Source organism: Ambystoma mexicanum, chromosome 1p (assembly GCF_040938575.1).
Source record: "Ambystoma mexicanum isolate Mex_15411 chromosome 1p, UKY_AmexF1_1, whole genome shotgun sequence".
NCBI lineage: Eukaryota > Metazoa > Chordata > Amphibia > Caudata > Ambystomatidae > Ambystoma > Ambystoma mexicanum.
The window spans coordinates 303,393,993-303,418,491 of record NC_090921.1 but is presented as its reverse complement, the minus strand read 5'-3'; the positions used below and the strand labels follow the sequence as shown (position 1 = coordinate 303,418,491).

Here is a 24,499-nt window from a genome sequence, read left to right as displayed (position 1 = left end):
ACACGCTTCGCGTTATTCTGCATCCAGCAGCGTAACGCTCACCTTGTCTGCAAGCCTGCACCCAGTCTTCTGCCACGCCCGCCTCGAGTCTGCAGCTCCTAGAAAAAGGGAGGAACAGAAGGAGAAAGGTTAGAATAAGAGCAAACCTTCGATCCTTACCTGGATTCCGGATCCACCGCACCTTCGAGCTGGAAGAAAGAAGCATTTACGCGCACCGCCTCGCCTGCTGCAGCACTGCGCTGAACTCACCGGCCTACGCAGCATCCTCACGATCCACCGCATCCTTCTGCACGCTCCCGCCGCATTCTGGCACCTAAGGGGAACACAAGAACAGCAAAGGTGAGCCAAGGAAATGAACAGCGGCAATAGTAACTACCCCCATAGACTTACCTGATTTCCGCCGGGGATACTATTCCTCTTCACGGGTCGGCACAGTCTCCATTGCATCCTCGCCGCACCCCGGCCCCTAAGGGGAACAAAAGGACAACAAGGTGAGACAACGGGACAAATAAGGGGAACTCTTCTGACCGCAATAGACTTACCTAATTTTACCGCCGGAGGCATAATTCCTCGAACTTCATATTTTCTCGCCACATCTGAATAAGGGAACAAGCAGCTTACATTCTGGCCCTATTTTATTGAACTGTGTAGGATAAGCCAAATCCTTACCTGAACATTGTCAGCTACCATGAGGAACTCTTCGCTGGAGTCAAGCTGCAAACTGCAAGGAATCGGACAAGAGTGAAAGTCAGACATGTGAACTCTTACGAACTACATATTTTTCAGAGTCATTATTGTTCTGGAACTCACCGATTCCTTCGAGCCAGTGAAGCAACTGGTTATCAACGCGCCCCTGCGCTCAATGCAGGATGGAGAGCTCATCTTTTCAAACCATCAGGTGAGACTATAAGAGGGGACATCAAAGGTGATCTGTGGGGAGAACAGCGGGGGTGGGGGGAATTTACACTCAACTCCACGGGTGGTTAATTCCCTTTCTCCATTTGCAGAAGGATATTCCTACGGGACAAGCAAACGAAGCTAGGTGGGCCAGTCCAGTCCTTCATCTCGGCCCTATGTGTCACATTGGTGGAGACCTCAGCTGTCCAGTTCAGATCGACGTCTCTGTGGGAGCCAGGTGAGCGTAACAGTTTGGACACTATACAGAGATGGATGACTAACAGCTGCCTCTGTCTCAACAAATCAAAAAAAAAGAAGTAAACACTGTGACCCCACAAGTATTCCTTCTTTCTGGGCACTCCCTCTAGACCTGGTGCTGAAGCAAGAAGCTTGCATGTAACCTTTGACTCCAACCTGCCTTTCACCCATCAGATCACATCACTCACCAGCAAGTGCCATTTTCAATTACAAGTACCAAGGGAAGTCATCCCGTCCATGGACCTGCGACATAAAGGGAACTCATCCAAGCACTAACCTTACCGAAATGGATTCATGCAACAGTAGATATGACCACATCTTCAGTCATCTGTAGTACCCCCAAATGTCAAACACTAGGCATCACTCTAAGATACTCCACATACCTATGAAACAGGTGTACGTATATGCCCTTGCGAACCTTTCATAAAATCACTGTGATCAATTATAATTTGATCCTATCCTCTTTTGGTCTAAAACAATGTCAGAGAAAAAACGTTGTCAAGGTCCTGGGAGCTATGGGACAATCTACCCCTTGCAATGACAAGGAAGTGTTGCTTTCCTAGGAAGCCTTACATACTGATTGAGTCTGGACTCCTTAGTGCCCTCCTGGCCAGGGATCTCCTGAACATTGAACCCATGCCTCTCAAATGAATACCTTGTGCATGTTCTGACCATGTTTTTGGGAATGCAAAGTCATGACTTCGATGTAATGCCACCCATATATATTATTTTTTCTCTTCTTGCTCCCCTTCATTTCGACGCCCTTTTTCCCTCCCTCTTCCTTACTTTTGTTCTTTTCTCTCTAAGGCATCTTGTAGCATGTTAGCACATTATCAGTGGCTTTCGATGTGTTTGGCAGTATGCATCCTATATATCTATGCCCAAGTAGCTGTATGTTTCTGTGGTGATGTGCCTTAGGGTTTTGATGGTAGCATGTATCCAGAGCTGTATTGGTCAATGTCTGAGCTACTAGGATTTTGTGTATGATAGTCCTCTCTATGGTAGAATGCATATTGTCTGCATGTATTCAGGGGTGTTTGAGCCTATGGTTCTGTATGTCTGTACACAGATTCACAAATTATTCAATATTTGGGTGGTTCGGCAGTCCCATACTTCCACTTCCAATATCTGGAAATACAATGGTCTGTGAAGGTGGATGAACATGGACATGATTGAACATGAAGATTGTTGTGTATAGCAACAGTCGGGTAAGATGAGGGGCACACACGACACAATGTGTGCATGAGGATGATTCAGCTGGCAATGGCTACCCCTAGCAACAATTTTGTGTGACATGGGTTTTACATGATGATGGTTTTCTATATGAAAAGTTGGCCATGATAATGGCTCTGCATGACATGGCTGTCCGTGATGTCGGCAGTCCATAGCAGTCTACGGTAATCACTTTCATTGTCTTGGCATCACAATGATTGTCTGTGATGATGGGTGCTCTGACAATAGTTGAGTACATGATGATGGTTGCCCATTAGGTTGGCTGCCCATGACAAAGGTTGTGTGGAGGGAAATAGGAAGAAAATAACACACAGAAATCCAGGGCTGATAGATAAACAATTGTATTCTTATTAGACAAATGACAGCTGAGATTTGGAGAGAGTGTCTGGACAATTCATATGGGGCTGGCAGAACTATCGCTGAGGAATTGTACAGGAAGACCCTCATATATAGACACATCACTAATATGAAAGCACAGTGACCCGATTCCAGGTGGGCACTACCAGACAGTGTTGCGTAACGGTAACGGATCCTTGCGACTCCTGTAATCAGGGCGTCAGTAAGCCTTGCGGTTTCTTGTACCTTTTTGTAGTATAGAGTCAGCTAGCATATCTGTCGCTTCTATGGAAAAACGACATAACAGTAACTGTACACCAAATAAGGTAATGATAGAGGAAGAGAAGCAATGAAGTGTGATGTTGGGTTGCTGGGCTGTGGAAGAACTGCTAGCCCCATACAGCGTGCAACGTGTACAAGATGGTTCCACATAGCTTACGCAGAATGGTCTAATGAAGACGAAAGATCACATCTCGATATTCTGCCACAACGGCTGTGTATGAAGATGGCTGTCGTTGATGGCAGCCCATGATGTTGATTGTCTTGATAAAGGTAGGCTGTGAGAGGGGTTATCCAAGACCATGGGTGTGCTTCATTGTGTTCGTCCAGGAGGATAGTTGCCCATAACTATCATTGTTCACGATGGTGGCTGTGAATGGCGATAGTTGCCTTTGACGATGGCTGTGATTGTGAGTCATCATCATGATGGTTGTGTGCCAATGAATTTAGATCTCAATGGTTGTCCTTGACAATGCTTCCCCATGGCAGTGTTTGTTTGTGTTGAGGGTTGCGCATGACACTAGTTGTCTGAGATAATGACTGTTCATGACAATCGTTTAGCTTTACAGTAGGTGGTCACGTTGAGGGTGATGCTGGACTGGCGTTATCGGTGACAATGGTCCTGCAGGACAATGGTTATGCATTAAAGGGCTGTGCATAGGAACACATGCCTGAAAAGCTGAATGTATTTGATAAATGTAGTTTCTTTTTGATTTCATTTGGAAGGACCAACCCTCCGTCACTCAACGCATTCATCATGGACAAGGCGTTGCTGGATTACGAGGTATCGATCGATTCAGACTGCAAGCTGCTCACTGTGGGGAAACCCTTCGCTATAGAAGGTAAAGTCTCGCGAGTTGCAATGTTAAACCATGGCTCACCTTTCCTTCACAGCCCCGGGTATGCGCATGCTGTGGTGCTGTGATCCGCAATCAAATGTAGTAGCCTTTATTCGGATATCTCCACTAAAACACTTACACAAATCCACATAGTATTATTAACATCACAACAAATTATCAAACATCCTTTGCTACTCTACAATAAAAATCAATCTTAAAATCCATATCCTCAGGAAAGGTTAGAAAACATGAAAAATTACATAATTACATTTTTCATTAAAAAATCCCTATGGATGCGAGCCTCCCTTACGCACTCGCAAAGGTCAAAAATAAAACTCTCATCACTATAATTCATTATAAAAGACAATTGGCCCTCATTACGGGTCCGTCGGTAACCGTGCCGGTAAAACCGGCAGCTAGCCGCCAGACCTGTAATGATTTACTGGTGCCTGGCTTGCTTGAAACACCGGGGCATTCCAACCCTGGCGGTCCGGTAAGTTAGGTGCCGGTAAAATGTTGATCCCCATCTATGGCAGTGGGGACCACGGAAGCACCGGCACCGCTAATAACGCTGCCGGTGCTTCCGTGAAAGTCTGCGGGCGGGTGCTGTTCTCACCGGCAAGTCAGACTTGCCGAGTCGGAGGGCACCCGCTCCGCAGACTTGTACTTTGCTGGTCCCAATGCCTCCTGATAACTTCTCATTTTAGCCTCTTTAAAGTGAGGCTTCAGCCACTTTTAGCGGTGGTTATAGTAATTTCTACAGATTAGCAGAAAAGGCCCCAGATCTCCCATTCCGCAGTTACATTTATTGGACACTATCCCCCCCTTTTCCAATTACTGCGGGCATTTAGTGGGAGTAGGTTTAGTCTAAGCATCAACATGCTTTTCCTACAATTGCGGGATTTAATATTACATATTTCCCTTCCCACTTCGAGGGGCATCCTGGTGGCCTTCTGCCGCGTGAGGGATGGTGAGATACCCACCTTAACCCTCTCTAGTTCTTTACCATAGCAAAGGGCACTCCTCGTCAACTCCTTTTTCATTCTTTGAACTTCCGGTGTGGTCCATTCCTTCACTTTTTTGCAGCGCCACTTAGTTAGAAGAGCGCAGCCCTCGTTACACCATGTACATGCTCTCTATGACTCCGAGCTGACTATCGCCTCCAAAGCATTCTGTATATGAGGGTTCTTCAAACCTATAAACATGCGACTTTAAAAAGAAAGTCGGTAACTTCAAATAATGTGCCAATATGGATACGCTTGGCACCCCCAATTCCAACCTAAGTGCACTATTTGGTGTTCCTGGGGGCAAGCCAGCAGTGTATCCTGAGCCACCCCGAGCTGCTCACACTCAGCTCTCATCCATGGGGATCTTTTAATGAGAAAGGGGTTCATGCAATGTTGCATCTGTTAGGACCTTTCATGAGGATATGGATGTTGAGGTTGAATTGTATTGCCCTGCTGTAGGGTAGCAAGGGATGTTTCATAATTTGTTGTGATGTTAATAATGTAATGTGTATTATTGTAAGTGTTTTGTTGGAGAAATATGAATAAAGACTACTCATACTACTGATAGACTCAAAAGTGGAGAGCTACTTAAGAAAAACTGCTACACCGCCATTTAACCTGGCAAACCTGTTCTAACCTGCATTTACATACTGTCTATGGGACCTGTGATGGTGGGAACCAGCTTGTCACAGCAAGGACACTTTGGGTGCTTACAGGGGAAATCAGGCGTCTCCTTATTGGTTGCACCCTATTGTCGCCTTCCTAGACCAGGCCCTGCCAAGGCAACTCAGAGCAGTGCTAAGAAGCCCACCCGGAGCGTCATGTCCCTTCCACCCAGCAGGCAGCATTGCCAGCGCCAAGGCGGGACATTACCAGGCCATTTCATTTTGACACTGCAAGAAATGCTGAATTGCATCATGCTGCTCAAAGAAAGAGGTGTACATTTTATAGGTTTTCAATTAATTTATGAGAGCATCAAAGGATGTGAAAATGTAATATTTGTTTATTTTTCATAAAGCAGCATGGCCAATGAGAGTTGTCACTGCATTGTGCAATCCCATGTGTTTTTCATTAGTAGCTTTAGAGAAACTAACAGCGTGCCCGCTAGCATGCAATGGGCCGTCCCACAAGGGCAATAACATCAGTCCATACTGTGACATCTGTGCAATGACACTGGGCTTGGTTGGCAACTCCACAAAGCAGGGCGGAGCATGAGACTGCCGCAAGCCTGGCCCTGCATCTCAAGAATGGGGAAAGCAAACCCCAACATCTCAAAGCACTCAGAATCCCTAACACGCATTGGCAAAGCCAATAGTTTTGGGGTTTGCTGCTGTTATCTGCATTGTACATTTACAGGCACCACAGTGCAAGGAGGAGAGCGAAAGGTTTCAACGGAGGATGTGATAAGGGGTGCATGTGTGCAAGAGACTAAGAAGGCGAATAGAGCAAGGCAGTAAGCCATGGAGAGAGGGTGCCATCAAAGAGGAAATATGAGCGAGAACGAGTGAGAGGGTATGAAATAAAGTTAGGGTGTGAGAGGGAGGATGGGAGGGAGTGGGTTGGGTGGGGCTAGAGTGAGAGGAGGTGGTGTGAGAGGGTGGGGGTAGAGAGAGGGGTTTGGGTTGGTGGGTGCTAGAGAGGGAGAGGGGGTAGGGTGAATGGATGGGGGAAGAGGGCAAGGGGTAGGGTGTGTGGGGAGAAGGGGTAGGGTGGGTGGGGTTAGAGCTAGAGTGGGTAGGGTGGCTGGGGGTAGAGAGCCATGGGGTAGGGTGGATGAGGGTAGAGAGAGGGGGTGGGATGAGTGGCAGGGGGTAGAGAGAGTGGGGGTACAGTGGGGGTTGGTTGGCTGGGGTATGCTGGGGTACATAGAGTGGGGTGGGTGTGGGTAGAGAGAATGGGGCAGAGAGTGTAGGGGTGAGGTTGGTGGTGGTAGAGTAGAGAGTTTAGGGGTGGGGTGAGGTTAGTGGGTGATGGTAGAGTGAGTGGGGGTGAGGTTGGTGAGTAATAGTAGAGAGAGTGGGAGCGAGGTGGGAGGGGGTAGAGAGAGTGGGAGTTGGGTGGGTTGGTGGAGGTGGAGAGAGTGGGGGGTGGGGTAAAGAGAGTGGTGATAGGGTAGGTGCGGGTAGAGTGAGTCGGGGTGGGTGGGATCAGAGACAGCGTGGGTTGGGCGGGTGGGGTAGAGAGAGTGGGGGTAGGTTGGTTGGGGGTAGAGAGAGTGAGGGTAGGGTGGGGCAGAGAGAGTAGGAGTAGGGTAGGTGAGTGGGATAGAGAGAGTGTGAGTAGGGTGGGTGAGTAGGGTAAGAGATAAGGGGTAGGGTGGGCGGAAGTAGAGAGGGTGGGGGTAGAGAGAGTGAGGGTAAGGTAGGGGATTGAGGATAGAGAGAGTGAGGGTAGGGTAGGGTAGGGGAGTGAGGTAGATAGCCTGAGGGTAGGCTGGTGTGTGGGGTAGATATAGTGAAGATCGGGTGGAGGTGGGGTAGAGTAGGAGTAGGGTGGGAGTGGAGAGGATGGAGAGGATAGGGTGGGTGGGGCTAGAGGGAGTAGGAGTAGGGTGGGTTGGTGGTGTTAGACAGAGTGGGGGTAAGGTGGGCGGGCTTGTGGGGATAGACAGGGTAGGGTGGGGGTAGAGAGAGTGGAGGTAGAGAGAGTGGAGGTAGGGTGGGCATGTGTGGGTAGTGAGAGCATGGGGTAGAGAGAGTGGGGGAAGGGTGGGTGGGGGTAGAGAGATTGTTTTTTTAATTTGTTTTATTTATTTGTGTATGGTTTTAAAAAAAACATTACAAGACAATAATACAGGATACATACAAAATAATTGTGATAAAAGAATCTAGGTTATCACCATGACTTTTTAAAAAACATTTCCATGCACTCAACATCATCATGTTACACATTAACCTTTCCCTTTTCATTCATAAAAGCATAATATCACAAATCCCCAATCAATATCCTATAAAATAGATTCCTCAACCAGGATTGCAGGTGCTTTAGTGCAGACAGTTTTAAGAGGCGGGCGACGCTGACTTTACAAGCGTTACATTGCACATTTCGAGATATTTTCCTCGAGTTTACAGGTTTTAAAATGTAAAGGAGTACCACAGTACAATGCCATATAAAGTGCAGTCTTCTGGTAAGTGAACTACAAAGTGCTCAAGTGCAAAGCATTAAACGGGCAGCCACATCTAACCCATCTGATGTGATGTCGCTGCCTTTTCCGCCGATTTTCAGTATCGGTCCAATTAATTGCGAGACACAATTCCTTAAAATATGCCAATCTTTTCACCATACTAAGTGCCTTATCGTTTCAATACTTTCTTTATCCTGGAGGCATCTGCACAGTGCATCCACCACACACATCTTTCTCCTCCTTAACAGCACCTCTTTCCTTGACAAGCTCCGTTGAAATCGTGTTAAGATCACTCTGTAAACACGATTGGGGAACAGGTTCAAATGTGGGGCAACAGTGCCTCTCTTTTCGTGCATGTGAGCAAGGTGCTTCAATGGCCGATATGCATGGAAGGAGTCTATCGTGTTGATCCAATCCCCGTTATAAAGTGCATTTTCTACTTCCTCAGGTTTAGCAATCAAAGCCTCCGTATCAAGGTTAGGCTCGTTCAGCACTTTCAGAGTATTCTTTTAAATGACCAACATACCCTGACAACCCCCCCACCCCCCCCCACCACAGTGATGCATCAGTGTCATGCAAGTTTTGATTTCAGCGCACAATGACCCACTGGTCGAGCAGCTTATCTTTCAGAACAAGGACAGCAATCGCCACTGAACTAGTACCCTGGGTGATAGTAATCCTAGTTCAAAGCAATGTGCTGCCAGCGGGGTGGCATAAGCTACATTCAGTGATGGCTTCCACACGGCAACTTCGATTAGGTGCAGCCAGCGAAAGATGACTTCGAGCCAAATTGCCCTCTCATATATCAGCTCCGGGACGCAGGGGAGTTGCTAGGTCTGGAAAAGACCCGGGGCTAAGCTGATGTCGGAACTGTTGGGACTGGGGGCTAGCTAGTCTTTTGGCTGTACCTCCTGAGATTCTATCCGGGGCTACAACCAAAAGATCAGGGGCTATAGCCCCCTTAGCCCCCCCCTAGCAACGCCCCTGCCGGGACGACTTTCCCTTCATAGAAGTTGATCGCAGGTGTTATTGAAAAGCGGCCAAACTTTCTATCGACCTTCAACAATTGGTTGGACAAGAATGCCGCCTTCTGAAGTAGGGTAAGATGCATGTTCAGTCGCGACGGCTGGGCCGAAATATGAAAGCCCACATATACAACACTTGTGGTGCATGCATCTCGGGTATTTTAAAATCGCCATCCGGATGTGGCGCGCTTCTTGCTCCTCGACAACACAAGAATTCTTGTTTTACTTTGGTTTATCAAGAGCCCATTATCCTTAGCTTACTTTGAAAAGGCCCCGTCCGCGCATTGTAAAGAGCAAGAAGTTGTTGGCGTGAGCAATCTAGGGTATCTTTAAAGAGCCCAGTTGGGGTGAGATGAGCGCAGAGGGTGTAAAATTTTCTCCAATATCCAAAAAGTATACATTGAAGAGACAGGGGGTCAAAACGTACCCCTGCCGCAGACAAGATGTAGTCGTAATCCTTCTGGCTCGACCCCCACCTTTGTACAATCTCACCCTGATTCCTGGACCCTTGTGTAAACCAATAAGCACACGCAACAAACCACCTGGCAGCCCCCAGTTGTCTAATTTTGACCAGAGTCTACCACGGTCAACTCTGTTAAATGCTACCGAGAGGTCTATAAACGCAACATAAGTACACCGGGACTTGTCTGCCTATGCGAGTTCCTCGATGGCTCTTACACAAGACTATTTATATTAGTAGAGTGGCCCTTTCCTAATCCCGCCTGGAGCCTATTCAACCGTCCAACTGAGCATGCCCAGCCCTCCAACTGCTGCCACAAGAGGGACGCAAAGACGTTGCTATCCTCATCGTTCAAATGAACGGTCGATAATTCTTAGCATTGGTCCTTGCGCTCCTCTTGCAGATCGGAACCACAAAATAATTCTGCCAAGACTTGGAGGAACGGCCTTTAACCACAGCACTTCTAAATAGTATTGTCAATGCGGCAGCCCCAATAACGGGGTCTGCCGGTAAGGTATTATTAGTTAGATCATTTGGGCCGGGGGCCCTAGAGCATTTACTTGATTGTATTACTTCCAGGACCTCTTTAACTTCAATCGTGAGGGTCCATGATTTTCCTTCATGATTTCCCATATCTGAAAAACCTGCACTCTGTCCGTAAAGCTCCTCAAATTGCTTCGCCCCGGAGGCCCCTGGTACTGCATTCAACTGTAAAGTAGCAGCAGAGGCCTTCTGTGCATTTACTAACTCCCATAAAGCGCCCGCGTCCCTCGTAATGAGGATCTGCAGCTTTCATTCTGCGTCCCTCTGGAGCAGCTGTGCACGCTGGCACTTACAGAAGTTCATACGGGTCTGTTTTATTTATTTGCACTTACTCTTTTTAATTTCAGTGGGTGAGGTAGCGTTTTTAATTCCTCTAATAGACTTCCTCGTGTCCCTTTTATTTAGCTGCAAGATGTTATTCGAAAGCGTGTAAATGTTGTTTTTCATTTCCCCACTGTTTTCAGCTGTTTTACTCATCACGTCGCTCATCAAGTCAGCCAGAAAGGTATCAATATACACTGCTAACTCAATTTAGTTGGTCCCCCATCCAGTCTACCACCCAATGGCTCACTGAAATCGGCCCTCACTATACAGTGGTCGCACCAAGTATTTTTTAATATCTGTAGTTCTACACAACCATTGAACATAAAGTGGCCTACAAAGACATAGGGCCTCATTCCGAGTATGGTGGTAGTCATGGCACTATTTGCGCCATGACTGCCTCCCATACCGGTACTGACTCCGATGGGGACTTACCGGTGTAGTCCGACCTTTGCGGGACCGGTAAGTCCCCATTGAAAAAAACATTCCCCATTCCCATTTGAGCCCCCATAGGGCTCAATGGGAATGGGGAAGTAGCTAATAACGGTACCGCAATTTGCGGTTCCGTTATTAGCTCTGTAGTCCCTTAGCGGGTCCCGTCCATAACGCCTGGTAAAACCAGGCGTTAAAGGAGGGACCCGCTAAGGGAACTCGTAGTAGGGCGGTAAGGGATTACCCGCACCGGTCTCCTTAACAGTGCCCGGTATCCCTTACCGCCCCACTCGTAATCTCCTAAAAGTGCCCGGCATCCCTTACCGCCCCTACTCGTTATGATGCCCATAGTCTTGTGGCTGGCTCCATGATCCCATGTGAACTGACAACACTCATATCCCTTCACCCTTCCATTCAATAACTGAAGACCCCATGATGATAGAGCCATACACCACGTCCTACCTGCCTGAGCTTTAAAGTCGAAGGCCACCATGTCGGAGGTGATATCCCAAGCTTCTTCCTCCATGTCAGACCCACGGCAGGTTGCAGTGATCACCCCCTAATATGACATGACCCCTAGTTGCCCTACAGTGCCAGGTCACTATGCAATCTAAAATAATTCTTAGAAATTCATCCAAATCTCTCATTCCCTTTTGCCAATACATTTTTACTAACCAAATATTTGTTTGGGCCTCCGACTTTGATAGTTCTACTGCCATAGCTCCGAAAGCGAGATTTGGCACCTCCTCAACAATTAACCCTTGGCTTGAACGAATAGCGATTGACAGGCCCCTTGCACCAGAGCCTCCACTACTTGGTTTGGCAGCCTGAAAACAAAACCTGGTAACCATCAATCACAGGGTATGTTGTTAACCAAGTTTCCTGTACAATGACACAGTTAGATTGTTTTAATAAAGACATGGCTTCCACATTCAAAAGCAAATGCACACTCCCTCTGGAACTCCACAATCATAATTGCATTTTTTCCATACTTCCCGGGAGTGCTACGAGGTGTGGACAGTGCAGAAAAAACAAAGAGGTGATGGCTGGAAGGTTTAGCATGAATCTTCACCTGTTGTTTACACATGAAACACTTGTGTACAGGTGCATTATAATGACTCATCATATCATATTATTATCAAATCATAACCTCTGGCATTGCTCTGGGCAACCATCCAGATCATCGTTCTTCGTCTGCCAAGCCATTACAGAAGGGGAAAGACCATATACAAATCAGGCTTGGTCCCAGCCCAAAAGGGGAAGTCCAGCCCGAACTGCTAGGTCACATCCATTCTGCAGGGACCACAAGCATTCCCAGACATGTTTCGGAATTGTTGGGCCTCATCAGTGAGGAGTAGCTTGGGTCTCTAGGCCCAGCAGGCACGGGACCCACGTCTGGGCATACCCGTCCACTCGGGGTGACAAAGCAAAAACAAAGAGGTGTGGACAGATTATGGATCACTCCTTTTCCACAATATTGATGTAGCTCCTGACCAATTGACCTGAATAGGACTCTGGTTATCTAAGTGGTCTATTATCTCTCGAGTCCGTGTGCCGTTTAAATTATGGTAACCTTCAAGCCACCAGATCGCATAGTCCCATTTTGCTTCACCTTGCGATCTTCCCAATGATCAATAGTAAAGCCCAGATTGCTCAATGTCTGACTCTCTGAGAGAACCAGCTCTTTTACTATTCGTGAGCCGTGTTTTAAAATGCACCTCTTAGTGTTTACTCTATCCAGAAATTCAACTCTTTCAATATCCAGAGAGGACAGAGTTCTCAGACTTAAAATCTCTGAGAAGATTAGTAGAACATTATTACTATTCAAGCACACAGGGATGTTATCATCATATGTGCTTGTAAGACATAGTTTGTTAGGGGTTTGTTTATCGTATAGTGGCCCTATTTGTGTCTGTGTAGCCAGGGATAGGGAACAGCGACTGCCAGGGACTATCTCTAAAGATCACAGGTTTGTATTCCCCCACAACGGATCATGCCCCAGCACTTTATTCATCTGGGCCAGTGCCTCAGACGTCGTGCAAGGACTCCCCTTTATCACCTCGCCATTGTACACAATGATTGTTTCCTCCCCAATTTTCTGTTCAACTCTCACCCCTTCATCAAATGTTTCCGGCTCACTTTCCTTGGCGCCATATACACTTTCTTCCAGCACTGGAGTCAGAGGTCGCACAGCACTTGTTTTACCCACTCGTACACGTTACCTATCTAATGTCTCAACAATTGTAATTGTTTTTAGAAACTTTCGTGGTGAGGCCCATTTCTTTTTTACAGCTTTTTGTTTTTTTGGTTTCTTATTCTTTTTCCCCCTGCCTAACGTTCCTCTTTCTGTTTGCCTATTTGCCCTAGTCGTACCCCGTGTGGCAGGCTCATCGGCCACTGAGGTGCCTGCAGCTCTGGTCTCCACCATCTCTCCTCCAATAGGAGGAGTAGATGCCTCCTCCCTTAATGTAGTGGTGAGATGGCGCGTACCTTCACCCTTGTCTGTGTCATCTTCCATCAGGGTGATGTTTACTAGTCCTTACAGCACCTGCGGCCACGTCGGAAGTAGAGGGGGCAAAGGGTGGGGGACAAGGGCAAGGAACTTCTCCCAATATATCTGTTGTGATGTCAATTGGTAAGTGTCATAGTTAGAATGTTCAGGTCACGAGCGGACGAGTTATATAGAATGTTGGAATGTGGAATGAAAGGAAACAGTCAGTTAAGAGTAAGCATTAAAGTGTAATGGTACGATTGTCTACTGGTCTCCTGATTTCATGAAGAGATATTGATAAACACATAACAATATCTAATGTGAAATGTATGGCACTTAAGATCAGAGTATGGGCTTTGACCCCGTCATAGAAGTTATGATACAGATCGACAAAGGAACCAAGCACCATATCCGTCTCGTTTTCGATCTTTTGAACTCCTTTCTCCTCTCCACTGGAATGCTCTCCCACTTTCTCTTTGCTCTATCACTGTCTATTCCCTCTTCCGTGGTTCTCTAAAAACACTCTTACTTCAACACCCTTGAGTGACTGTCTTCTGGATGTAACGGTTTATTCAATTTTATTGTACTGTGTTTCAATTTTAATGTTCAGCGCTTTGGTTTAAGGCGCTCTATAAAAGACAAACAAAATACAAATAGAAATGCATATTGAGTGCAGACACAGCCAGAGACGTAAGCCTTATTCTCTTATCCACTTCCCTAAGGGTATGGTATAAAGTGGTTCCCCCTGGGAGTCCTCATCCCATGTTACCCTTGCCAGTCGGCAATTGGGCTGTTTTCCAACAAATTAGTTTGTTGGGGAACCTATAAGTGAAGCATCAAAGGTCTGTTGCACAACAGTCTCCGAGGGACGTAATTCTGCTTCTAGTAAAACGGAGTCCGCAAACTCGATCATACGTAAGTCATTCATAAGTTGGTGGTCAATTGCGGCCGCTACCCTAATAGAGATAATCAACCTTATTTCAGTGTTGCATCCGTTTCTTTGTTTTCTGTGCGGCAATCAGTGAGAGCGCTGTCTGTGCAGACTGATTCAGTTCAAAGTGGTTATTTAAATTGGGTTTATTTGTTCTACCCGATTTGGGCTTAGGCGCCGTTGTTCATCCGGCATGTGAACCCATCCATGCAGGTTCTATCATCTCCTACGTTGTGCATTAATACGGCCACCATGTCATCTTCTTGATATGCAGAACCCTTCTAATTTGGGGCCTCCCACAATCCAACCAGTTTCTACTGCTGATTCCTTTGCAACGTGGTCACCTTGCAGTGAGGCCCCATTTTGACGTCTTAACCCCAATGCGAGACACCATTTCCCCAGGTTTTTAAATCCTAGATTTTGTGACACACTCAAGGGGTGGACTGGGAACTGGGAGAGGGCCTGGAAATAATTTTCAAAATGGCTGCCATATTAACCATTTTCAGCAAGCCCAACCCCTTTTGTATGAGAAAATGTGGAAATTAAATAGGCTACCACACAAAAGAGGCCCAGGGTGCAGAGGCGTACAAGGAAATCTCCAGAGTTCCCTATTGGCCAGTCCACCCATGGACTTAAGCCAACAGTCCACTCGATCACTAACTGTTAAAGTTCACTATCAATGGTCTCGAGTAGATCGCTCAGGTCCAAGGGAAAAACAAAGGCGGTCACTGATACGTCTCCATTGCCTGCTTCGTTCTGTCTTTAATGTGTGTTATATATCGGTTGACACACATGTGCAATACTTGGACTGGGCCGTGGCTTGTTGCAGTTTTCTTTCACAGATGTCAGGGTGGTCGCTCAAGTCTGTAAAATATATATATCTACTCACGCACGTGACCAATACTTGTAATGGGCTGCAGTCTGTTGCAGTTCTCTTTCACAGGTTTCAGGGGGATCGCTCTGCTCCAAGGGAAAACCACTGCAGTCACTGATACTTTTCCGTTACTCCGTTGCCCGCTCTGTTACTTGCTTCAATCTGTGTTTAATGTGTAAAATATGTATACTCACACATGTGTTCAAGACTCAGGGTGGGCAGTGGCCATGCAAAAGGGAAACAAAAGCACACTCCATGTCAAACAATTTGTACTCACCGATTTGCAGTTCAAAGTACTTGCAGCAGTTGATTGGGGCATCTGATTTCCTAGGTTAGTGAACTCGGTATAGATTTTCCGTCTGCCGCCAGACTCTGGACTGCAGGCTACTTGTGAGAAACCTGCAGGTGTCTCCCCCTCTTGTCCCCGGGGATCTGTCATCCAGGTGGCCAGGACACGGCCATCGCTATTGGAACCAGTTCCTGGGGGTGGACCAGTGTGGGTGGATCACCTGGATGAGGGGTCTTCGGGGAGTGGAAGTGGGACACCGAAGGGTGAGATGCGCTATCCCCTTCCCTGTAGCACCTTTTCCCCATCGTACCAGGTTGGATACCTAGAAGCTCAACCACCCACCCCCCTTTCCCGACACAAACACTTTCTCATGGACAGTTAATTGTGAGCGACAATGGACTTACACCACAGCCGTATACCTGACATGTCCCTACACCATGGACAGGCAAGGTCAGGCAATTACTGATCATTACACACACATAACTCCCATCAGACATGCCCACGCGGATAAAAGGTGGAGCACAAAAATGCACACTGAGGGAGCAAATGCACATGAGGAAGCAGCAATTCCAAGTTGGCAGTTTAACACAAGAAGAAAGGTGGCAAGACTGGAGAGGGTTGCAAGGAAGAAAGTACCCTTGACCTCTAAAAACTGTTACTTTCACAAGCCTTGGAAAGTGAGAAGACTAAGACTGGGAACTAAAGCTGAACAATCCTACACTGTGCATCAAAGGTATCCAGGTGCTCCCGTGTCGATAACCCAGGCCGGGAGGAGCGATTGCCGTCGTGGTACTGGCCTTGGCTCCTGCAAGAAAGCTGCACCTGTAAAAGCAGCGCAGCCGGTGAGTTGGAGAAACTGATATGAAATCAGCTTATTTTTGAACCAAGGATGCAAGCGGCAACATTGTATGAAGAAATCCACAAAGGACAGTGTTTGAAGCGCATGTAATGAGAGGCGCAAACAAGTAGAAACTAAAGGATTGAATGTACTTTGAAAAATTCAAATAAGATACCGTGTACAGAGTTGTCCGGCGACATGTGGGTGCTCATTCAATGGTCGCTGTTAGGTATCCAACTGATTGACGACTGCATTGTAAAAAAGGAACTTTGTATCGAAGTGGTCCTGCGACGGGTCAAGCTAAATCCAGTGCACATTTGGAAGTCTTCGATAAGTATGAAGTGAGAAAGCCAAATATAGAGGAGTCCGGCACTACATGGATGCTCACTCAAGAAACTCTGGTCGATTACTGTTTTGTTGAAACTACCGTTACCAGAAGGCCTTGGGAGAAAGGTGAGAAGGGGGTCAAAGTTGTCATACAGGGGTCTAGTATAATCCTCTTTACAGTCGAAAACCTTTGACCGGCAGATGATTGGGAAGCTAAGGGAAGCGAACCCTGCATCGTAGGAACTGTTTAAACAAGTGTATAATTGACAACGTTGGCAAGAGTGAACCCGATTGAGAGATGCCGATAAAGAAAGGGAAAATCCAAAAGTCCCAATTAACAGTGTGTTGACAAGAGTGAACCCGGCAGAGGGATGTCCACAGTGAACCGTTTCGTGAATATCATAGAAAGATTGTTTTGAAAGCCGTAGCGAACCTGGCAGAGGGAGGCTAAACAGTCCAGAAGGGTCTGAGACTGGAAGAGGGGGATCCAAGGGTGAAAAGCCATCATCCACTGATCTATGAATGAAACAGAGAAGAGCACGATAGAGAAGGTCTTTTAAATACATGCCAGAGTGAACCCGGCGGAGGGAGGGTGATATTCAAGACGGGTCTAAGCCCTGAAGAGGGCGACCCAGGGGTGAAGAGCTATTACCCAGGTACAAGCAGAGACTATCAGAGAAGAACTTTGGAATTTTTGTTAACCTTTTGTTTATCACTTTTGAGCCCATCAGACCCTTGGTAGCAAGAAGTTTGCATACGGAAGGACCTGATATTGCTAAGAACTTCTTATAGATCTGTGCCCAGAAGAAGGGTAGACAGGGGTGATAAAAAAATCACCCAATGTGCAAATAGAACAAAACTTTTGTTTGTTAATTTTTGGAACACATCAGATCCTCTGAGACAAGAGACGTTTAACAGAAAAGAGGCTGGCTCTGATAGCTGAGAGCAGAACTGTTGGCTCATGCTGGGAAAGCTCGAGTGTGTGCTGTGCCTCAGAGTCCCACCTTGTCCTCTGCTCAAAACGTGGGGAAAGGAAACCCCAACTACTGCATCCTGACTTATTATTTGCGGACACTTCTTTCTTTCCCATGAACTTTATCCCACACTCTTTGTTGTATTTAGCATAAGGATTGGCAATAGATTTTACTTATTATACGCCCCTTTTATTTGACAAGATGCCACAAGGACTGCCCTGTTTTTCATTTGATGGTCAAAGCTTGCTCCCATCTTAGATTTAGGTTTAGATTGGGTGTTTTTCCAACACGCATTTACAGTTTAATAAACACCCTTAAACTGTGATCAGTTTTGTCTGTCTTTACTGTTGCTACGATGAGTTCCTTATACGCTGTCTCTGTTATGATCATCACAAGACTTTTCATCTCCGTGTCCTCGGTCACTTGACAAAATCTTTGTGCCTAAAAGCTTGTGTACATTGTAAAAATGTTTGACCATAACATATAAAGTGGCTTTAAATTTCATTGTGCCCAGGGCTCAAGTCGAGGGTACACGCAGGGGGACACAGTCCCCCCACTTTATTCAGAGGGTGAACCCAGTCCCCCCCCAGCTAAAAGAGAAACCTTGGATGTCCTCTTGGAAATTATTAATTAAAGCAGAGCTCTGGGATCAAACTGCGGTCGTCAGGTCTGTAGGCCAGACACTTCGCCACTGCACTGTATAACCTGATCAAAAATAACAAACTAAAAGTGAAATGTCCCATTTTGGTACTGCAAGTCCCAGGGAAAACATTTGTATTTGTTCTTGGAGTTTAAAACATGCACACATTTTAATGTTTTCAAAAACACTATTAGAAGAAAATATCCTCTCTTGGTTTTGTGTGTGTGTTGAGTTTACGAAAGGCAAATTACATTTGTCCTGTTCAATTTGGGTGGTTATGCAAAGCCAATTTAATGGAATTTGCATATTTCACCTTGATATGCTAATTCATGGTGACATCACATCCCATTGCGTTTGCTGATGAGTGCCCCCCACTTTAATTTTTAGGACTTGACCCCTGATTGTGCCACAATGAATGCTTTGTTGGAATGGGTCTGTCTTTCCTATCTGCCTAAGTACCTTCCTTCACGAGCACTACGCTCAGCTACCTCCAACTCTGCAAGTGTCAGACACTTATCTAGACAGAGAGCGGGGAGTAGATTTCTCTCCTCTGTAGGTGCCTCCCTCTGGACCGGCCTGCCTGCCCCTCTCAGATTTGGGCTAGACCACATGTTCCAGGAGCAGCTGAAGACCCTCCTTTTCTCCCCTGCCTTCTCTCTCTCACTCACTTGCTAACCTTCCTGTCTGATGCACCAACTGGTTGCTTGGTACCCTCAGAGTCTCACTGGGTACCAGGCTCCCCTACGAACAGTCCTCCTTGCACTGCCCCCTGACCTACTGGTACCTAGAGGCTGAAATCTTTAACCTCAACAGCTCCCCTGCCGACTAGCACTTACCCAGAGCCGTGCAGCCCTGGTCACACGTACCCTCAGCCTTCTAGCCCTGACCGCACTTCCCCCTACCCTCTCCCTTGCACGTCCCCCCTCCATTCCCTCTGCATATCTCACTGTCACACTTGCATGATCTGAATGTCACAAGGCATGGTTAGATTGTTTGTCTTGTCTTCCCTCTGTGTTCCCTACTTTTTTTTCTCGCGCCTAGAAACACTTGTGGACAGGTGCGTTATAAATGCAATATCATATCATAGCTCCATGGCATGCTGTTCAGGATGTTTATTTGCATATATGAGATAATGAATGAGATAATGAATGCCCAGAGTACGGGATGCGGTGTGAGTGCGCTGCATTCCCACTCTGCTGTCAACCTCTGAAGCCTGTAAAGTAGATCTATGCAGGCTTGACATGTGGCCAACTTTGCACCAGACCTGCAGATGAACTTGCCTGCTGGTAAATCTCAGTTACCCGTTTAATAGTAAAAAGAATCTTCAATAACACCACTGTTGCGCCATCCATTAGAAACAAAAAAGAATTAACAGCAACCTGTTTTTTCATCAAATTCAATATACGAATACTTGTCAGATTATTGAGTGTTCATTTTAAACATAACACGACCAACAAGAAGATTATTATTATAGGTCGTGTCTTGGCATTTATTTCCTCACTTGAATAACCACACGATCCACATAAGGATTATTTTTCTCACAGCCAACACGTGTTTCGCAGAGCCCTCGACTTTACTTCAGCGGAGGCTACAGAGCTTCTTCATGGCTATAAGTGATTATCCATGATACTAACGATTCAGGCACAAGTTCTATCTCCCAAAAATATGTGTTGTTTCAAAACTTGAGATCACACAGTTGAACACACACAAACACTGCTAGATGCCGAAAGGCGGGCACTCTTAGAATGGGTTAATGAACACACACAAACACTACTAGATGCCGAAAGGCGGGCTCTCTTAGAATGGGCTAATGAACACACAAAAACACTGATAGACGGTGAAACGCGGGCACTCTTAGAATGGGTTAATGAACACATGAAAACACTGATGGACACCGAAAGGCGGGCTCTCTTAGAATGGGGTAATGAACACACAACAACACTGATAGATGCCGAAAGGTGGGCACTCTTAGAATGGGTTAATGCACACAGGAAAACACTGATAGACACCGAAAGGCTGGCTCTCTTAGAATGGGTTAATGAACACACACAAACACTACTAGATGCCGAAAGGCGGGCTCTCTTAGAATGGGCTAATGAACACACAAAAACACTGATAGACGGTGAAACGCGGGCACTCTTAGAATGGGTTAATGAACACATGAAAACACTGATGGACACCGAAAGGCGGGCTCTCTTAGAATGGGGTAATGAACACACAACAACACTGATAGATGCCGAAAGGTGGGCACTCTTAGAATGGGTTAATGCACACAGGAAAACACTGATAGACACCGAAAGGCTGGCTCTCTTAGAATGGGTTAATGAACACACACAAACACTACTAGATGCCGAAAGGCGGGCTCTCTTAGAATGGGCTAATGAACACACAAAAACACTGATAGACGGTGAAACGCGGGCACTCTTAGAATGGGTTAATGAACACATGAAAACACTGATGGACACCGAAAGGCGGGCTCTCTTAGAATGGGGTAATGAACACACAACAACACTGATAGATGCCGAAAGGTGGGCACTCTTAGAATGGGTTAATGCACACAGGAAAACACTGATAGACACCGAAAGGCTGGCTCTCTTAGAATGGGTTAATGAACACACGAAAACACTGATAGACACCGAAAAGCGGGTTCTCTTAGAATGGGTTAATGAACACACAATAACACTGATAGACACCGAAAGGTGGGCTCTCTTAGAATGGGTAAATGCACACAGGAAAACACTGATAAATGCCGAAAGGCTGGCTCTCTTAGAATGGGTTACTTCCCGTCAGAAGGCCATACGATAGTAGCTCCCAAGTTTGTTGTAATAGCCATGAATAAGCTCTGTAGTCTCCACTGAAGTAAAGTCGGGGGCAAAGCGAAACAGCGCGTTGGCTTTGGTGTTAGGAGAAAATAATCCTTATGTGGACCGTGTGGTTACTCAAGTGGAGAAAATAAATATCAAGACAAGAAGATTATTATTGTTGGTCGTACTATGTTTAAAATGCACACTCAATAATCTGACAAGTATTCGTACATTGAATCTGATGAAAAAACAGGTTGATGTTGATTCTTTATTCTTTCTAATGGATTATGCAAAAGTGTTATCATTGAGGATCTTTTGATTGTGATACAAGTCCTAACAGGGTGAGACCACAATTCACCCTGCGCTGCCTTGGTTTGTTGGCAATAATTTTAGGAATTATCGACCAAACAGACTTAATATAATTACATTTAGCACAGGGAGTTCACTTTCATGAGGGACCTGTATTTGTGAGTTAACAGTTTAATGGTATCCACTACAGAGTGTAATTTGCTTTCTGACTTTGACAACATTCAGGACATGTAATTGCTCCTTTTACTGTAGCCGGTGAGATAGCTCAGTGGGTTGAGCACTTGCTGCTGCAATGTGTGTGTGATCTGCAGGTTGCAGGTTTGAATCCCAGCAAGGCCAACTTAGCCTTTCATCCTTTTGAGGTTTATAAATGAGTTCCATCACAGGTTGGGTGATATTGTATGTATATTTGTTCTGTATAAAGTGCTTAAGCTTAAGTAACTTATCATTTGGCCTTTGATGTCTTCTTGCATTCACCGTCATTTGGTAATATGGGCCTGTACAGACTGATATTAACGATACATATGGTGTTCCATTCATGTATAAAAAAATGTATATCACATTACAGTGATATCGTAACCATATTTTTCATAGTGTACTTAGGAACAATGCTATGTGATACCGCTTCCTGGTTTGTCAAGGGGTGAAGATTGTGTTACATCTACTTACCGTGATGTCACTTTGTGATGTGGTCAAATGACATAACTTCCTGTGATAATTGCATTCGGATTTTTGCTAAAAGGTCCTAATTGAATAATAAAGCATCTTACGAATAAGATTGAAAAATCAGGATATGATGCCTTGTACTGCTTTCATGCTTTCTCATCTTCTTTTATTATCTCCTTTCTTATTTTTTATCCCCGATTTCCCCTATACATTGGGCCTCATTACACGGTAGGCGGTAAACCATGGCGCTATTACCGCCATGGTTCCTGCTGGTAATTTACGGGTACCGCCTTGGAGGAAAGGGGAATTACCGCCCTATTCTAAGGTTGGCGGGGCGGTAATTCCTCCTTCCTCCATTGCCCTTCCCCATTCCCATTTTTGCCCCATAGGGCATAATGGGAATGGGGAAGGCCCTAATTACGGTACCGCAAATTGCGGTACCGTAATTAGCACCCTGGTCCCTTTGCGGGTTGGATTTTTAACGCCTGCAAAAAGCAGGCGTTAAATTCCCCAACCCGTAAAGGGACCTCGTAGTAAGGTGGTAAGGATTTACCGGTACTGGTAAAATACCAGTACCGGTAAACCCTTACCGCCTACCGTGTAATGAGGCCCATTGTCTTCTAGTCATGTAGCCAATTGGTATGTTTGTATTGCAAACTGATACTGACAATGTAGCGGCGTGGTTCACCATACACCTGGATATGTTAATGTAATCATGTATATCATTAACTGACTGATATCAGATGAGAACTATGGACCCTGAAGAAGGACCAAGATGGTCCGAAATGCATTAGTCTGACTAAGCATCTGTGTTCTCATTTTTAAAAATTAAAAGACACAGGAAACTTAATCGCTGTCTTTAATAATTTTTCTGAACAAACATTACATTTCAACAAATACTCAAAAGAGTTGACGATTGAGAAAATCAACCACATAATGGATAATAGGGTGTGCAACCCACACCGAAGGCTATTGAGCCTAGGTCTTTTTGTTTAGCTTCACATTTATGAGTACACAGTACGGAGCAGTGGTCGAAGTGAGCAGGAGCAGTTGGGAGCGGTGCTACTCTACTTTTTTTAATACAAATTTACAGCTCCTATGCTTTCATTTTAAAAAGAAACTGTTCCGGAACAGTTTTGTTTTAAAATAATAGTGTAGGAAGAAGTTGAAACTTGCACTTTCAGTGCACTGCACTGAACATTCCCTTAAACAGCAGGCAAATGTGTTTGTGGGTTTGTATTGTGTGTGGGAGGGGGCAACGCAATGGGGTTTGTGAGGAGCTGGGCGGGTCAGCAGGGAACATAGTTGCACTACTTCTTTTCTTACACTTCGAAAACTGGTACGAGGCACTGAATCGTGGGACTGCACCCCACTTACATGTTATAACTATTCATTCGGAAGTACAGTAACCAAAAACACGCTGTGCCAGCTCTAGATTTGAAGATAACTTTGTGTGATGTCATTGGAGGTCAGGGGTCGTGTGTTGTCACTTCCGCTACCCCTGGCATTTTGGTGAAATGGCTTCCCTGGTGGGTGGCGGTAGAGTGAGTGGGAGTAAGGTGGGTGGGGGTTGGGAGAGTAGGGGTAGAGGGACGGAGGGTGGGGGTAGAGAGAATGGGGGTATGGTGTGTAGAGATAGAGAGATTGGGAGTAGGGTGGCTGGCCGGTGGTAGAGTGAGTGGGAGTAGAGTGGGTGGGTTCAGATAAATAGTGAGATGGGGTAAAGAGAGTGGGGATGTGGGTAGGAAGAGTAAGAAGAATGGGCGTGGGGTGGATAGGCATAGAGAGGTAGCCCTGAGAGGACTAAAAAAACAAATCTTCCATTTAATTAATGTAGCCCAAAATAGCCCAAACCCCTTGGGGAGATACCCCAAAATAGCCTCACTTACCTCTTTCAAAGCTGCTGATTACAGTAAATATGTTTAGGGAACTCTTCATTGGGTAGCACGGTGGAGGAGTTTGGAAAAAGAAACTATAGTGATTTGGGATTTTGTATTTGTATTTTGTTTATTTGTATAGCGCCTCCAGCCCTGAGGCAACTGAGCGCTGTTCTTACAATTTATACATTTTATACATTATACATATTTTACAATAGACACATATTTATATACAGTAACATGAAGATAAACAAATTATACAATTTATACTGTAATAGGAGTGGAGTAACATTGCTAGGATTATGGGATGGGTCAGTTGTGTTCTTGATCCTGTAACCAGGTTTTTAGCTTGTTACGGAAAACCATGAAGGACGATTAAGCTCTATTGTAAATAGGAAGTGTGTTCCATTTTTTGGCAGCCATGACTGGAAAGCTGACCCCGCCAGCCCGTTGTTGGTTATAGCAAGGTATGTTGATGCAGTGTGATTGGGCAGATCTGCTGGGACGTATTGATGTGTGGCATACAAAGGTGTCACAGAGGAATAGGGGTGCCTGATTGTAAAGGCACTTGTGTGTTGGTGAGAGTGATTTGAGATTGATCCTTTGCTTAATATTCAGCCATTTTAAATTATGTCTGGCTATTGTGATATGCTGTCTTCTAGGTATATTGGAAGGTGATCTAACTGCATTATTTTGGAGAACTTGCCTGATTGTAAAGGCACTTG

The 24,499-nt window shown here is 45.7% G+C and overlaps 1 protein-coding gene across 1 annotated transcript in view; it reads left to right on the top strand.

Annotated features, from left to right (window-relative positions):
• GRIN3B (glutamate ionotropic receptor NMDA type subunit 3B) overlaps nt 1-24,499 on the top strand; it is an 842,171-nt gene that overhangs the window by 622,024 nt on the left and 195,648 nt on the right. Inside the window, exon 5 of the mRNA XM_069647502.1 lies at nt 3,730-3,845. Coding sequence (XP_069503603.1) covers nt 3,730-3,845 — 116 coding nt within the window. The remainder of the gene's footprint in view (nt 1-3,729; nt 3,846-24,499) is intronic.